Source organism: Rhipicephalus sanguineus, chromosome 5 (assembly GCF_013339695.2).
Source record: "Rhipicephalus sanguineus isolate Rsan-2018 chromosome 5, BIME_Rsan_1.4, whole genome shotgun sequence".
In the NCBI taxonomy this organism is placed as follows: domain Eukaryota; kingdom Metazoa; phylum Arthropoda; class Arachnida; order Ixodida; family Ixodidae; genus Rhipicephalus; species Rhipicephalus sanguineus.
In genome coordinates, this window is record NC_051180.1 from 49,275,205 (window position 1) to 49,289,099 (window position 13,895).

General features: G+C 43.2%; 1 protein-coding gene across 1 annotated transcript in view; it reads right to left on the reverse strand.

Moving 5' to 3' along the window:
- Positions 1-1,623: 1,623 nt before the first annotated feature.
- LOC119393602 (uncharacterized) overlaps positions 1,624-13,895 on the reverse strand; it is a 38,413-nt gene continuing 26,141 nt past the window's right edge. The window contains exon 5 of the mRNA XM_037660710.2: positions 1,624-13,231. Coding sequence (XP_037516638.1) covers positions 13,033-13,231 — 199 coding nt within the window. The 3' untranslated portion in view covers positions 1,624-13,032. The remainder of the gene's footprint in view (positions 13,232-13,895) is intronic.

Below are 13,895 nucleotides of genomic sequence, written 5' to 3' on the forward strand. Positions count from 1 at the left end.
TTGGGTATGTGCCATGAGGAGAGGTCAACAACAGCGGGAAAGGCAACGACAACGTTTTCTGTCTTGTGCTTTCCCCGCAATGTCCGCGCTGAAGTCACAGAGCGTACGAAGGACACTTCGCTCGCTGCAGCGGCCGCGTTTGCAAAAGGAGCGCGCGGTTCAAACAGAAATAAGTAACAACTGTGACAGTTCGCGCTCGTCCTGTTCGTTCGTTTCGTGCGTCCTGCTTTATGTGTGTGCGCTTCAGCGTCTAGCTGTGACGCATGATAGTTCGCGCTCGTCCTTTGCGCTGGAAATTTCGAGCTGGTTTCCGTTCTTCGCGTTACATTCCAACTTGCTGCGATCGCATTCATTTTTTTTTTGGTTGGTTGGTTCCTTAAGGGAATAGCTCAACCCACTACGGGGGATCGGCCACGAAGCGTGCCGCAGTAGACTTTGTGAAAAAAATAAAATAAAAGGAATATGCGAACAGATAATTCATAGTAAAAAAATAAATAAAAAAAATGTTGGGGCAATTTTGATTTTTTCCTTTTTTTAAAATGGAATGTTAATTAAACGAGTGTTAAATGATAGAATTAAATAAATAAATGAAATGACATATCTAATTATAATATTAACATGCTTCGCCGTTGCGACGAAACTGTGACTTTTTTTTTGCACTGGTTTTGAGCATTGTTAGCCTCGTTTAAGGCCTGTAATGACCACTGCGTGACCATGCGACATGAGAGAGTGGATGAACGACAAGCTGAGCCCCTAAAGTGCAACGCATTTAAAAGACGAAGTACACGTGAACGCGACCTCTAAACCGCATAAGCAGGGTAGGACTCAGTGTGGGCGCAACACATGACTGACCTTCATCATCTGTACATCAGATGGGACGTCGCCATAGCTCGAGCTCGGCTGGAATAAAGCGGTTCCTTAATATCGAGTTACTTTACAAAAGGTTTTAGTTTCGCCGCAAGGGCGAAGTAATTGATGCGATAGCAACAAATTGGAATGTGTTATACGAAGTAAGGCTAGCTGCTAACTCCTTTAGCACCCGACTTGGCGTAGCTCAACAAAACGCTGACGTAAGGAAACGCGGTCGCTACAGCGAATGAAACGACCTTTGTGCCGTCTATCGCTTCACTTAAAACTGGGCAGTGAGAAAACAGCACGTATACAAACGTATGAGCCGTCTGCTGATCCTGTCAAGACAGGGAGCGCGCGGGCGGTCCCGGCAGCTCAAAGTAAGCAGTTCGGTGACGCCGGTGCAGACAGCAAAAATGCGCCTGGGGTGTCCATATAATTCTATCGCAGTAAAACAGGTCGGCATTCTATATTAACCAAGCTATCACACCCGAATTGCAAAAGTTGCTGCTCTGCAGCAGCAGTGATCTGGCCGTATAGTTAAATATGCCTTATGTACGCCAGTAAGCAGGGGGTGGGTGTTCGAGCCGACGTTTCGACAAGTGGACTTGTCTTCTTCAAGGCTAGAACTAGCCTTGAAGAAGACAAGTCCACTCGTCCAAACGTCGGCTCGAACACCCACCCACTGTTTACGGATTTTTTCATCGCAAGCTTCCATCTTCCCCTTCCTGCCGTGTTTATGTACACCAGGTCACGAAAGACATCCAAAATAAATTATAAGGTATACACGTCAACTTTATTCCAGAGAAGCCTACAAAACTGTCGCATCTATATAAATGATTGCAAAATTCTCTTCAAAGCACAAGACACGGAAGAAAACATTTTGCGGAGCAGCATACAGGGAAAAACACAACTATGTATAGGTTTTCGTTTGCTTAAGCATCAACGCGGGCGCCATCGAGAGACTGCATACCATCCACCTAGTCCATGTACATTCACGCATATTCCCGCATACCAATTCGTGGAGTCAGGATCTTCGCCACCACAGACTGTTTGCGAACGTGCGTATTGCCAACCACTCATGCAAGCTGGAATCCCCATGAGTGCACTTTTTATAACGATACATGGTACGTGTAGTTGGTTAGGCAAGGAATCATAGCCCTCAAGGTTGTCAAAATGAGTCGAGTTTGGACATCGATCTTGAAGAAGGCATCAGCTTGAAACTTTTCCACAGAAATCTACAATGACTTTAAAGCTGATTATTTCTCAATTTGCTACTGAAAACATCTTTTGTTAGCAGCAATTTTTCTAGTGGTTCACATCAGTAGAAAGTGTGTTCCTACAGAAATAAAGCGGGCGCAGCTTTTTTTTTTTTTCTCGTAATATTTTGCAACGCCACCGGTCGAACCAGCTTGCCACATTCCAAGTCTGTAAAAGCTGTCTCACCTACAGACATTCAGTTACTGAGCAGCAGGAGAGGGCGCTCACGCCCCCTTCCCCCCAAACCGGGACCGTAATACCTAAAAAGGAAAGAAAAACGTCCGAATTTTGATCACAACAACGCCAAATTTATATCGTTTGCCTCACTCATAATGCACCATTGGTCTTGCTTGACCACTCCTCCCTACCACCTACCCTTTGGCCAAATGGTAAACCTACGCCTGTACTCACATATGCAAGTTACACAGTCCACACTGTCTCTACCATTCAGCTCTTCCTTTCACCACTTCATATTTCAAGCTGCTGCACGACCATGCACGTTCAAGGAAGTATGGCCACACCATAAGGATATGGTATACCACTTACTGTGGTACTGGACAGCTAAATCCTGTGCTTCGCAATGCAATAACCAGTTGCAGCTAATCCTCTCTATGCAGACGAACAGTCTTGGCACCGACAGCATCTTTTCACCGGTATTTGTATAACAGAGCACTGTTTTCAGTAAAAATTCCCAAACATCCCAATGAGCATCCCAGTGCACGCCATGAGGAATCCAGCCTTGTCAAATAACAGCAGCTTTCACCAACTTTTTCTGCCTAGTAACTGCCCTATGCACACCAACGTCAATCGACCACTTTTGTGAGCATCCGATGAATAAAAAGCGATGCGTCAAAACCCACTGTCACAGCAATGTTGTCAAAGGCACCGCTCTTCTTCACACCTCCTCACCAACTTTGAGCTTGCAAGGAATTGTAATACACTGAATATGCGCACATATTGCACGAGATTTGGCATTTGCAAAGCGCGAGCAGGGTTTCTCATTTCAAAAACCACAACCTCCACTGTATAATAAACACAATGTAGCATAGACTATATGGGCAGTTTCATGAAACCACTACATGTTATGAAGACAAGAATATTCGGTGCCTCACATCTCAAAGCAACAAGCAAACTGGAAATGAGCAAACTGCAAGGGAAATGCTACAGATTGAGTAAAACCGAATGAAGCGACCAGATTCAGAATTCAGCATGATTAAATTTCTGTCATTTCTCTTCTCGGACTTCAACAATGCTTAATATTGGGCTAGTTGGTGAATTTCCATCCCATTTCTCTAGCATTTTTAAGAAGTCCGTATAGAAGGCGAACCCATGAAAACAAGACTGAACATGTGTTCATCTGTTATGTCTAGTTCCAGTGTTCATCGTTGTTCAAACTGCTTCCTCACGCTAGCGCAATAAGATGGTTCTTAGACTCATCTTTTGCTTTGCACGTTTAGGCAACATTTTTCTTGCTGTTATGTCAACTGCATTCTCCAAGAAAGCTTACCACTACACATGGCTCAGTACTAATAAAGACTGCAGTGTTGTTCAAACTAGAATGGTAAAAAGAATGCCAAACATTGAAACCTAGTATTCTTACATTATTGCAGTGCTTAGTTAACACGAAGCAATGAGCAAGCTTCTTGCGACAGCATTAGTGGCTATCTATTGATATAAACCGTGAAGCGCAATAAAGCATAGCGTTCTCATGAAGAATTAAGAACACACAAACAAGAAAACATGATTATAAATACAAAGATGCTCGGAGCTTTGCGCAGAAGCCCTTGGCATGCTAGTAGTACTACCAAGAAGACATTAATATTCGCAGACGTCCCACAAGAAGTCACACAAAACCGCGCACCCTTAAAGGCGAACGAAAATCCATCAACAGATCTTGCACAACATCACGTCTTGGATAGAGCATCAAAAACAATCCTTTATGAAGTAATACACTGTTAATTCCTATATAAGGCGGAACACTTAGCAACAATAGCAAATCGCAAACACATATAGGTCCAGAGCACATGAAAGAACACATCACACGTTCCTCTGTGCACATGGCATTTACCTTACGTGCATCTCCAAACATTTGCATGGACAATATTTAACAAACACAGACTCACTATCTTACAGGGAGAAAAGCAATTGCATTAAAGAAAAAAAGACACAGGGACCAAGAGAGACCAATACTATGTAAAACATCCCCATTGGTCAGAAAACAAATGTATCCAGATTATGATAAAAAAAACCTTCTCGTTCTATTCACATGTCATTATGCTCACACAAAGTGCCACAGCGTGACAGATTTTTTGTGCTTAAAATATACAGCTACAAGAGTGTGAGAGAATAATTGCGTGAGATTAACAGGTGAATAGTGAAATCAATGGTGTGCAAGAGGAACCATACTCAACACAAGAAGAGCAAACTCACGAAGCTTTGGTTTTCACTAACTAGGCAGATATACAGCGACTCACGGGGCAAATGCAAGGACATGTTGGAACAAGGCAGCACAGCTGTTACGACTGCACTAACCTGTCAAGTTGGCGGAAACCACCGGTTTGAAAAGCACGCCATTAACGGCACAAAATACACATTCAAAGATGGTGGGATCGGTGCCTCTCCAAATTGAGAGAGACCCAGCATCTGGCTAAAACAGCATAAAAATTTTCCTTTACACATGCACAAATGCCTACAGATGCCCACAAGCAAACATGCAACTGTCCCTTCTGACAGATCCTCACGCACAAAAAATGTGATACGGAGATACAACAGCACAACGACACTGTCGAGTTGTTTACACACCATACTGATTCACATGACAGCACACTTGCGCTTGTGGCCACAAAAACATAGGGCATTTTGTTGGACGTCTCGGCTTCATGAGAAAACCTAGACAGGAAGGCGCACAGGAAGCCATAACATGTGTATGTGGAAACTGCCAAACAGTGTCCAGCTGAAACCCTTACACAATACTTTTCACAGGAGTGGCCTTGGCACTTAATGCCGAATGTTGAATGAATGAGCGCTGGCTTAGATGTGCTCTAACATTGCTGCAGAGGCTGGCCCTTTGCTGTGCAATTCAACTACTAGTGCCTTGATTGAATTGCCTGTTTTGTCCGGATAGAGTCACAGCTGCACGTTATCAACAGTGGCAGAGAACCAGAAAAGGAACTGTCGACGAAAGGAACGAAACCAATTTTTTTTTTGACAAACATCCCTGCACAACTCGCGGAACAGAGACGAAAGAGCCGAACGAGTCACATGCTGAACAGCGAAACGTAGCAACTTGCTCAGCTTTCTATAATCTACATTGACAATATCCAGAAAAAGAAGAATCTAAAAGGAAAGCTCACTTCATTCGGTGAAAACAAATAGTGCAGGCTTGACAGGAACGCCTAGCAACCATTAAACAATTTTGCCTGATCTTTGCATGCATCCGAGGGTCTCACCTGCGCACCTTCCATATACATTTAACAATATTTCAATTCACTTTTTCTTTTTTTCTCGCTATTCTACGGTGTAAAAGGTGGCGGTTCCTAGGGCACTAACACGAAACCTAGCAACAGACATCCACCACACATGCGACATGCACAGCAAGGAGTGCATTATGGGCGAGCATTAGAAAAATCCAGAGTGCAAAATGTATGTGTTTTCGTTCCTTCTTTTAAAATCCGTAGTCGATTTTGGTCGAGAGTCAAGATTGTCTCTGTGGAGGGCATGTAGGCCTGGGAGAAGTAGCACAAAGCTTTCTACAAGAGCAATCGTGGGACGGCTCCAGCGGGTGCGGGTCTCTCACAGGTTCTTTTAGTCCCAGCCACATCCTCAATTTTGGAACCTGCCCACAACCAAACATACAAGAGAATATAGTGACTCTATTTTTGTTATTCTAAAACGTGGCCACTTAATTACATTTTCTGTTACTCCAGCAAAAATTGGTGCAAAGCAATTGGGATAGTTGGTATCCATCCATTTGCAATCCTCTTAGCGCCGGAAAGAAAGCAAAACGTGAGTGCAAAAGCCTTTTGCCATGTTTCCTAAGACATTTCTCCAAGTTGTCCTTAATCAAATGAACGAATGAAAATGAGAAAGTATTTACCTCTTACTTATTTTACAGAGCAAAGGGCTTAAGATATACCCATGCTTGTCTCACAAACATAAATAAAGGTCATGCTGCAAGTCACCACAAAAATGTTTCTTTATGGTATGTGACACGCCACGAAAATTTAATTTGTATGATAAATGAAAAGTTACGATAACTCGGATGCGCCTAGTGTTTCTGTCTACAGTTCCCTGTTTGCCTTCTGGTGATAATGAACCAGGATATCAAGTGCTTCTCTCTTTTTTTAGCAATGACAGTCACAACAGGTAATCTGATCATAGATGATGAACAATAAGGTAAAACCGTACAACTGCAATCTTTGATGACACATCTATTCATTTTCGAATAGGCAGCGCACAAAAGGGCAACGAACACGTACACAAAAATGACGCAAACACTGAGCGCTGTACTGCAACTGGTCTCTGCAACTGCAACACCAGTTGCAGTACAGCGCTTGTGTTTGCGTCTTTTTTGTGTACGTGTTCGTTGCCCTTTTGTGCACTGCCTATTCGAAAATCATGGCTCACCAACTAGGCCATCAGTACATTTTAAACATCTATTCAGGTGGTAATGCCATGCGCTGACGACATGATCTCACGACAAATTTTCTCAGCTAGTGTTCTTCAGTAAGGAACACTCTCCAATGGATCCTACCTTACAGGGGCATAGGATGATCCAATATGATCCAAGTCCATAGTAACTACTCTCTCCCAACAGCGAGGAATAGGTTATACAAAGAAAGCAGAAAGTGTTCCAGACATTCTTGGTAGAAGTAACAGTTCCCATTAGTAGACTTTAATGTGGTCATGTTTCACTCAATATTGCCAACACTACACTTAAAAGTCTCCAAGGTCTAGAAGGACAGAGAGAGAACAGCTAGCTTGACACACAAACCACACTTGAGCCAGGTCTTCAGCTGCAAAAACACGTGGCATAAAACAGTGCCTCGAAGCAATACTGCCTGCACCTGTCGTAAAGATGCGCAGATGCACGGAAGCAATTGAGACACGGCCTGAAATACTATGTTCCTCTTTCAAAACATTGATACGAGCACACGAGCACGTGGTGAAAATGGCACAGACGACAATCTACTACCCTACCACCGCCTGCTTTGGCGAGGGGTCGAGGCGTGGACACGTGAGAAATCACAGCCGACGAATACGCGGGAAGAGTTTTCCTCCTCCTACAAGGCATTGGATGGCAAGGAAGAATGGAGACAGGGGCGACGTCACCTATGTGACAGTCGGGGCTGGGACCACGTGCAACACTGCCATACATGGAAGGGGAATACCTAGGCGCTGTTCATGCAGTGCTCAGCTGCCCTTTTCTTACACAAGTGTGGTCATTCAGCAGATGCACGTAAAGGGAAGACCAATCATAAGTCTTTCGTGCCAAACCTGAACAGTGCTCAAATACTGTTTAGGCATCACAACTACTTGTGGCACACATCAAACGCAGCACAACACAAGCGTTTCCACTATTTAAAGGTCATAATACAAACACGTACAGGACAGATGAACAGGGTGGACACGAATACAAACTGGAAGTGAATGTTTGCAACGATACCACTCGATCTCGGTCAGGCGGACGAGTGAATCTTGGCTAGCAGGATTTACAAATTGATTACCTTGTATGCATTACAAATCGATCATGCGAGCGCAAATTGAAAACATGCAGCGCAAGTGGCCACCGCAGGTCCACGAATCCCAAAAATTTTAAAGTGTCTCAATGCCGCTGTCACATTCCTTTCACCCCTCACAAGCTCCCAATGCGCAGATGTGGTGTGGATTATTCATTAAATCCAAAACGCAGCGTGCATTTCCTTCTCCAAAGCAATAAACTGAGTGTTAAGGTGGTAAAATAAAATCGGGTTGCATTAGTTCTGACTGACTGGGGAACCCCAAAACACCCTATGTGGAACACAGTTTGAGAACCCCAGTTCTAGGTTAACACAAGAAAAAAAAAGGAAACGATGCTACACAAGACTAACCAGCATCCTCATAACCACTCTCTTTAGCTGAATGCTTTTTGTATGCAGTAGAAAATTAGTTAATACTAGAAACACTTCAGGGTTGGAAAAAAGCCTTCAGGAAAAAGAACCAAGAGAACTCATATAGTATGTTGCCCATGTCAGCATTATTTTCCACACCAAGACTGTTTCTGACACCCCTTTCCCTTTTCCCAACTTTACCATGAAAGCTCAGTTCTTGTCTAGCTCCCGAACTGCCCCTCACGATCCCAGCTTTCTTCTGTTTCAAGGTATTTAGAAGACCCAGCTTCCAATGTTAACAACAGTAAGAAATTAGACACAAACACTCGGAGAAGAGGGATAACGTTTGATTCACAAGCGGAGCTACCAATAGGAGCTTTGCATGCATATGACCGAACACTGTGTTTAGTTCGACCCAATATTTCACTGGTTCCAGAAGGTTATCAACAACGAGACATAATGCCAGAGTGTTAAATCAAACCGATGCAACATACAAGTAGAGCAACCTCCAAAGGCATAGGAATCCTACACAAGGAAAATGCACAGACTTCAAAGCACAGGCCAGCAGGCAACGAGGTTAGAGAATCTAGTACCACACTGAAAGACACATGCTCAAATACACAAAAGTTCTAAGGAATGACCACACCTACGACACCACATGCATAAACCGCAAAAGCACTTTGATGAAGAGGTTGTGTTCAGGGTTGCCAAATTTGGATACAGAATGCCAGTTTGGCTATTTAGCAACCTCTCATCCACAAAAGCCCTGGCCATTTTTAAAATCACCATGAACTACTTTAGTATGCTCACAAATTAAAACTTTGACAATCTCCATAAACAAGCATGCTTTGCATTAAATAAAAAGGATTCTTTGTGCTGCTTTATGCGATTTTCATTCAAAAATAGCAGCAGCAGTGGCAATGCTGTTTTAGGACCGCATTATTTACAAAACCACCATCCTCAGTAGAAGTGACAACCTAGTCGCTCCTTTCTTCTTGGTGTCTTCATTCCTCCTAGCATTGCTCCCAGTCACTACAATGGATTCATCAAGTGCTTTCACAAAAAAACTGCTCTCAAACTTCTTGGACAACAAGCATTTCAACAGACACAGGACTACAGGTGCACACAAACACATGCAGTTGCGTGCAATCAATCAGAACAGCAGTGCAAAGAGAAGATACACATCTGCCTCCTTAAAAAAACAAGACACGTTTCTTCACAAAACAAAACCAAGAAAAAAGAATGACCTCACATCACTATGTGCCCCTTGCAAGATGCATCAAGGTAAGCCGAGGCTCTGTGTGGTGCTTAGTCTCGTTCTACTCAGAAGAGTTTGCTCGCATATCTAAAATCCCATACAATACTGAGCAAACCTTGGGCTGCTGAAAGCGACACAGAAAGCGAAATTGTAGAAGCACGACCGCGTATGGCAACAAAGCCGAGTCCATTTCATTAAAGTCATACTGAGACAATGCTGCTGAAAAATTAAGCACAATACAGAAAGTGACCCTTGCGTCAAAGACCGTGCTCGATCCAGCCAAGTTCTAGCCGACACAGATTACAGCTGGCAGAAAGCCGCAAAAACAAGTCCATTGCGGCATGCGAGGGCATGCACATCTGTGCATTAAAGGTCTTGCATGTTTCTTTTGCTCTCTTTCTCATTTGAAGCACCTCCCGGTTACGCGACTTTTATTAAAAATTACACTGCTCCCAAATGCACCACAGGTACTATACGTACTAGCAATGTGAAGGCCTCAGATGTGCTAACAAAGCGTAAATGTGTGGCTCGCAGTCAGTACCTTGCCCATTTCTTGCCAATAAACATCTATCCTGTGAAAACTTTCAGAAGATATTATGGAAACTTCTTACAAGTATTAAATTTATCCAATTCTAGCACACCAATAATATGGGTCCAATAATCAATGCCTGTGTTTCAATTCAATCAGAACTGAAATGCTAACAGCCCACCATCGGAGCAAGCAACATATCCAACAAAATGTCAATAAAAAGATTTTTGTGTCACATGGTGATGGCGCGCAGTTTTCATTACAGAAATGACCTACTTCAAAACTAAATTCACAAGACACTAAAGAACCAGCAATAGATTCGCATCATGCGTTTCTGGCATTTCCAAGACTTGCACGCATCGCAATACAAACAAGCAAAGTTGGGGCATAAATTCCCATCCCACTGGAGATTGCTGTGGAGTCACTGAAGAAATGTGAAATACTGAAAGTAACGAACTGCACGGAGGACAAGATAGCATTGTGGTCCATAGACAATAATAAAGTGCTCACAAAGATGATGCTAGCGATGCAAGTATGAAATTTACATTCTGTGAAAGTAAATCCCGCACTTTTGATTCTTTTCCGATTCCAAAACTTGAGAGTATGCTAGAGTTGTCTCACTACACCAGCTCCGTATCTGATTTCTGCAAACGCTATTATATTTACATTTTAACACACACAAAAATTTTATCAGCATCAGAATCAAGCAAACATTGTAACTACTTAAGTGGTTTCGCACAGCTATGTGTCGGGCCACCGATTGCAATGACGATTTGGAACAAATCAAACAGGGTGAAGCCGCCCAAGCACAACACGAAACGACGGAAGCTGAAATGAATGAGGGCATTCTGTTTATACCTAACCTGTCTTAATTTTGAGCAACCATAACATTACGCAACATTTAACAGTTCACAAGTGCTGAAGAATTCCAGCAGCATATTCGCTGCAAAGGTTAAAACACTAGTTACACTAAGTACTTATTATCACATACAGATCACATCTACAACATCAGTCATTATTAGCAAATGATGCAAGAGACACTGCGAGCCCCGCATTGAAACACTGTTGTCAACACATCCAAAGTATGAGTAGACCAAAGGCATCTCTGAATACGCAGGAGATCGAAGCTGTCACACAAACTACAACGAAGACTCCCAACAGCCTCATAGGCACGCTATAGAGAACCATTTATTCAGTTTACAATGACAGAATATCTTTTAAAAACTATTCTCGCCAATTTCATGGCAACTGGCTAAATATCAGTTAAAAATGAAAATTAAGATTAAATTTTTAAAAATATCTTTCCACAACCTCAGCATTGCTGGGCCGCTGTGACGTGTGTTTCAAAGTATTTTTTCATATTTGGGTTATAGTGGCACAGGAAAAAGAAAGCTCAAAATTAGTACAGTTCAGTAACCTTAAGAAAACGACGTGGTCCATCTTTATCGTTAAAAGGCAAGCCAGGCTCAAGCACAGACTGTGAAGATCTACAACAGCCTGGTGTTCTGGTGTAGATTTCACAATGGCAGTCACTGTCGTCTTTTTTTTAATTTTTGAACCTTTCTTAGATCACCTAGCCTCATCTCACGGTAAGACTATCTTTTAGGCTACTGTGGAAGGGTCATTTACCAATCCGTCTCAAATAATATCTCCCCGCAGTGTGCTATTAAATCCTCCACTGAAAGTGCACACAGCAAATATTATTTTTTTTGCTTGCATTGCCTCGCACTAGTAATCGCACAGATGTTTCATGCACCATGTTTGTGAGCAATAGACAGGGTAAAGCACCTAGATATGTTTGCTGTGCATTGTGGTAGCACGCGATTCCACGTTGCGCGCTGAACTCATGTAACTATGTTGCGAGGATTCAGTTTTTCAAGAAACGAGAAGGTACTGACATGATGGCCCTACACACTAATGAGGGGCATGTATGTCATGAAGGTGCATTCTGCAGTGGAAGTAGGAAAACGAAGAGAATGACACTGTCCCGCAACTTTGGTTCAAACGATTCTGCTTTCAAAGTCTCGGAAAGTAGCGGAGAGTCAAAGTTATAATACTGTCACAGAAGTGGCAACTTCAGCAAATGTGCGTCTCGCACTGAAGCCACGCATTGGTTAGTTCTTTGGTGTGGGAACAAAAAGCAAGGTCTGAAATCCCTTTTCAAGAAGAGTAGAAATGTAAACAAAATTCTTTTTATGTATGTACGAAAACCTCCAGCACCCAGTGGTAACCAGTCTGTATTCAGCAAAAAAAGAAAAAGTAGGGGTTGACATTCCTCCGCGCAACCACCCCAATCCTCTAATCCCTTGTGCAAAATGCAAATCGGTTTGCGATAATTCACTCCAAAGAACGCTTCAGGAAGATCTGGGAAAAAAAACTAGAATATTGGTTGGCCTGTTGTATCCCCCATGAAAGTAAAAGCTGCAGAATTGAAGTGAGGCTTTCAGTTCATTAAATCTTTTTAGCTTCATAAGAATTCATCTATACGCAGGTAACAAAAGGTAATTCACAAAGCAGCAGTAGTCAAAACAGGTTCACATTTCACGTTCAGTATGCTTGGTGATGCTGCCACCAATATGATGATACATTAGCAATTACGGAGTCTTGAACTTCCAACACGTGGACACTTAGCATTATATATAAGAGTTGTGCAAGAGGGGGTACAACGCTGAGATGAAATCTCCAAACCAGTGTACTCCTATGAACGTGGAGACACTCAAGTGATCGAAACACTGCTTGTTTTCTAAGCTTATGCCCCGGTGGCAACATACTACCACCATAAGAAAGAACACATCAGTGACTAAATGGTCGTAGAATTCGGGCCGTGTAACTCAAGGTTATAAAACTGAACCGTGCCAATGCTGCAGGCACTGGTGAGTGAAGAAGAGCAAAAATCGTGCCCTGTTTCACTCTGACTAGCTCGAATTTGAATTCATGCTGGCAGCACCTTCAATGTGGATGCTGCAGCCAAAAAAAGAAAGAGAAGCCTCCCACATGCGTGAGGGAGAGAAAGGTGAAATCAGACCATGCCTTCTCAGCAAGTGCTATCAACTTGGACTGAAAGGCCCCTCCTGCCGCCCACTTAGCGACTCCTGGGATTGGACTGCCAGGCCTCCGTCGCCAAGGGCAACCGAGTCGGCCAGCTCTTCAGAGTAGTAATGTGGTGTGTTCAGGTATGCCTTGAGACGCGCTGGCAATGGAAGCGCATCCACAAAGTCCCGCCGTATGGTCTTCAATATGGAGAACCTGGGAGAAGGGTGGCAGCCCAAATCAGTTAGTGCTCCCAGACTGGGCTCTGGAAAGCAGTCTTGCGGACAGTATCTCCCGGTCTGACAAGCCAATAAGGCAGGCCAATCTCTACCACGTTCCTTTCAGACAATCTCCCCACTGTACGTAGTACTTATTTTTGATGCAGCAACAAACGTTTACCCTTCTTCTACCATAGAACACACCAGCAAGCAGCCCTTCCAATTCCTGACCTCTTAAAAACAGCACTAATCAAGCAGATATATTTCAGCTTGGAAACTTGTGTATCAAGTAACCTAGTGCCACAGTGTTTAGTAAACACGGCTCACTTGGTTACTGTGCTTCAAGTCTGATTCCCAATACCACAGCAAGCAGTCTATTTTCTTCTGCTTCAGTTCTTGAAAGGATGTACGCTATTGCTTTTATGTCTCCCTTCTTGTGCATATCTGACACGCTGTTTAGGTTAATAACAGATAGTGCTAGAGTCATAGGTGTGCGTGCAGAGAGTCTTGAATTAGGGGGCCACATGAAAGCCCCCTCTCCCCCCGATCTTGGGTGCCTGTCAAAAAACGGAAAACCTCGCTTGACAAACTGCATGATTTATCTCCAAACATGAATTTCAGCTTAATTATTTTACTGCAGTTCCAATGCTATGCAGAGGAAC